At 52.1% G+C, this 3,733-nt stretch overlaps 1 protein-coding gene across 1 annotated transcript; it reads right to left on the reverse strand.

Annotated features, from left to right (window-relative positions):
* Positions 1-437: 437 nt before the first annotated feature.
* On the reverse strand, positions 438-3,340 carry LOC109732438 (uncharacterized GPI-anchored protein At4g28100). Its single transcript, XM_020291617.4, has 2 exons — positions 2,563-3,340; positions 438-958 (listed from the first exon to the last, which is right to left on the reverse strand). The coding sequence occupies exons 1-2, from the start codon at positions 3,235-3,237 to the stop codon at positions 620-622; spliced, it is 1,014 nt and encodes a 337-aa protein (XP_020147206.1). The 5' UTR covers positions 3,238-3,340; the 3' UTR covers positions 438-619.
* Positions 3,341-3,733: the final 393 nt, after the last annotated feature.

Below are 3,733 nucleotides of genomic sequence, written 5' to 3' on the forward strand. Positions count from 1 at the left end.
AAAAAATTACTCTTCGAGAATCTTAGTACAGGAGGAATGGGAGCTTAACATGAAGTGTCTCGTTGCTGCAAACACCTAAAGCTGGATCACTAGTGTTTTTCGAGGTTTCCAAAAAGAAAGACAAAAATAAATATTATCACAACTCTTGAACCAAGTGTCCAAATTACGAATAGTTTTATCATTGTGTTTCTCGTTTCAATGCGTTTGAAACTAGATCATACATGGACTATTTTTTGTGTTTTTGTTTTTATTTATGTAGGGAGCTGTTTCGAGGCACCACGATTATCCGTAGAATGCGCCATGTGTCAATCAGCCAGTAGCCAAGGACGACTGCTCGTATGTGATCATTTCTACAGTTCTGGGTGGACCATGCCCGTGAAATGCGTTTTCGTACGTAGGATGTTGTTTAAATGCAGATGCAATGCACGCTCACTAGATTAGGCATCCCCACCGGGATTGCATATAATTACAGTAACGAAGTCCACTCTCTAGTCCCTAGCCTTTCAAGAACTAAACATCATCAGAAGTACAAACAAATTGAACAACTACTAATTCAACATCAGAAGTGCAGAACAACGAAGAAATAGCAAGAAACCGCGCAGCGAAGATCAGATTTTGCTCAGAACCGCCGGGACAAGATGAAGGCAGACGTCCCCAGCAGAAAGCGAAGAAGCAGGCTGCCCAAGGGGGACGCATCGGCGGCGCCATTGATCTCCGACGATGCGACGGCAAGCGGCAGGCCGTCCACGGGGAGCGAGCACGTGGCGGGCGCGCTGGTAGCGCCCGCCTCCTCGGCCGCCATGAGAGCCTGGAGGACCGCCGTAGCAGCCGCCCGATGCCGCGTGGCGTTCCGCTGCAGCAGCCACGTCAGCCCCATGAGCTGGCAGTCACGCTCACGTGGCTTCGCCCCATGATTGGCCTTCCCCGACGTGGCGTTCTTCTCTCCAATGGCGTTCAGCTGCAATGCATGCATGTCATCCACACAAAAAGGGACGAGATGATTAGGTTTCCAGGCAACAAAATGATCTAGCTTACTCCAACTCACGGGAGTGAGCGACAGTAATTTTGAAAGAAACTGCAAAATTCACCGATGTCCAGGAACTGTGTAGCTCAAATAAATCATGCATGTTATTTGTTACCACAGGTTGCTGATCCGGGCCCCGTAGAGAGGGATAGAGATTCCAGTTGAGACAAAAGGGACAAAACCCTCGCTCTCACACAAGCTGGCGCAGAGCATGCCGCATGCCAGCCAGCCCATGCGACACGATGCCACAGTGCTAGGGCCGCTACCGCATCTCTCGGAACTCTGAGCACAGGTCATGTGACGCATGGTACATCTCTGTCGAGCCTCAGACGGAGACATTTCCCTTGACGTCTTTCCTTAAATTACTGGGCTTGCTGTGCCGAAAAATTACTGTTAAAGCAACCAATTCTTTGTCCTTGGAAGCGGTCTGGTTCAGAAAGCAAATGATTCGGCTTGGGTGGGATGCCTTGCTTGTGACCCTTTTTAGGTGAAAAAGAGGAATCAGTGTGGGCATCGAGTTCTGAACTCAAAGTGAAAGTGGTAATAAAGGAGTGGAGTGGAGTAGGCATGGTGTTCTGAACCGAATCATGCTCCCTACATGCTCCTCCAGGCCCTACCGATTCACCCCGGACCGCTGGTTGAAATAGTTTCATCATCATTCAATCCTTCCAGGGGAAATTCAGTTGAATGGTTTAGGTTCACCAGGTTTATTTACTACTACAATAGGGTTTTTAACGGTTTTATTACTACAAAATGGTAAAGCGTGCACATGTACTCTTGCTCCCATTCAGTTAAGTTTTACCCGGACAATACGAAAGTTCAGGCATGCAGTAGATGTCCCTGTCCGTGACTGCGACTTACTACTATGGATTTTCGCACTGTTCCTATGACAGAGATGAGTGTTCTGCAGTGGCATGTATAGCCCGGGACCTGAATTCTGCACGACATTTTCCGTGACTCCTTGTTGGCTACCGATAAATACTGGGACCCGGGATTTTGTTTTTTGAAGGGATTGGGACCGCCAATTTGCCTACCGATAAGTGCACTTGCCGCGGGCGGGGCCACCGCACACCGCATACGACACTCCTCGTGATCGGGGCGCGCCCTCTTCATTTGCCTCGCGTATTTGTGTATGCTGATGCCTATATATGCAAGCTCAACTCAATCTCGCCAAGTTTTGGTTTTGGTGTTTGGTAATGAATATAACCCACCTTGCTCCGCGTATTTGGAATATGTTTGTAAGTATGCTATTCATGATGCTCAAGAATATCAAGATGTTACTGAAATACTTATCCTACTCTGTGTCCCTGACATCTAAACAGATAAAAAGGGTTGGGTTTTATCTCTTCAAGAAAAAGTAACATGATTACTTGATTAGAATTCATCAAAGCTCACAGTTTAAGTTTCCACTAAAAAATGTTAGTGGTTCTGTGAGGCATGCGTGCACCTGCACCACGGGAGCATCCGAGGAACATAGTACTGCAGTTCTTTTTCTTTCTGCGGCGAAAAGGAAAGGAGTTCTGAATGTGTAGCCTCACCAGGTTCAGCGCCCGGAGGCACCGGGAGCAGCCGGCGAGCCCCGGCCGCGCGCAGTCCCTCTCCAGCCTCCTCGCAGCCCTGCCCGCCGGCAGCGCGCAGACCGGCCGCCTCAGCCTTATCCCGCAGTAGCAGAAGGGCACGTCGCACGTCGTCCCATTATTGCTCCCCGCCTGCGGCTGCGGCAGCGTCGCTCCCGCGGACCTCAGCGCGCGCTCCGCGGCGCCCGCGCACTCCTCCACGTCGTCCGGCAGCAGCGGCAGGTCCGTCACGTCCGCCGCCGCGGCGGGAAGCTTCGACCACCTGCTGCCGTCGCTCCCCAACGCGGTGGGCGCGTACGCGGCGTACAGCCACGCGGCCAGGGCCGGGCAGCACCGCAGCCGCGGCGGGAGGACGCCGCCACCGGCGCTGCCGGCGTTGCAGGAGGCCAGGACGGCCGGGAGGAGCGGCGGGGAGGGAGTGAGCTGGCAGACGGAGGACGTGGCCGCGGCCTCGGACTGCTCGGGGAATGCCGGGATGGTGGATGCCGCGGCGGGTTGAGCCTGGGAGGCGCCGGCCGACGGGAAGAGCAGGGACGGCTCGAGCGACGCCGGGTCAGGCAGTGCTGGCGACCCCATGGCGTGAAGGAGGCAGGTGGCGGAGAGTAGGATGGTGATGGTGTAGTGGAGGCGACGCATTGCTGCCTAGTCTGTGCGTAGGTGCTCCGGCAGCGGGGATGAGCCGGCAGGGTAGTGTGCTCTTTTTGTTGGTGGAGACTGAAACAGCGAGTGGAGTGTAGTAGGTCGCAACGAAACGGATAGATAGAGATGCCAGACGTCGGGCCTCCAAGATTTGAGAACTTCCGCTTTCGCCCGGTTTTCGTTAATTAATCGGGCAATTCTCTTCTTCTTAATTAATCGATGAGGCAAATCTTTTGCCTCCATTTTTAAAAAAATTAAGAACTGAGGTGATGGAATACGAACTGACTGGATATAATGGGAAGGCATCTTAAACGGCGACCGGTAAAATTTCTCCCGCGACATAGATATGGAAGGCCGCTATTCAACGCTGCCCGCATACATTTCAAACACTTTATGAATCAACCAGATGAAATTCATGCAAACACAACGAATTTTTATTAGATTTCGAACATTTAGAAAAAAAATCCGACCCGACCCTAAACCTATGGCGGCG

This window comes from Aegilops tauschii, chromosome 7 (genome assembly GCF_002575655.3).
Source record: "Aegilops tauschii subsp. strangulata cultivar AL8/78 chromosome 7, Aet v6.0, whole genome shotgun sequence".
Taxonomy (NCBI): domain Eukaryota; kingdom Viridiplantae; phylum Streptophyta; class Magnoliopsida; order Poales; family Poaceae; genus Aegilops; species Aegilops tauschii.

Bases quoted from the DNA above. Each gene is read 5' to 3' on its own strand.
- LOC109732438 (XM_020291617.4), bottom strand. From the start codon at position 3,237: ATGCGTCGCCTCCACTACACCATCACCATCCTACTCTCCGCCACCTGC. The intron at 959-2,562 runs GTGAGGCTACAC...CATGCATTGCAG, and splicing joins GCCTCCGGGCGCTGAACCTG to CTGAACGCCATTGGAGAGAA.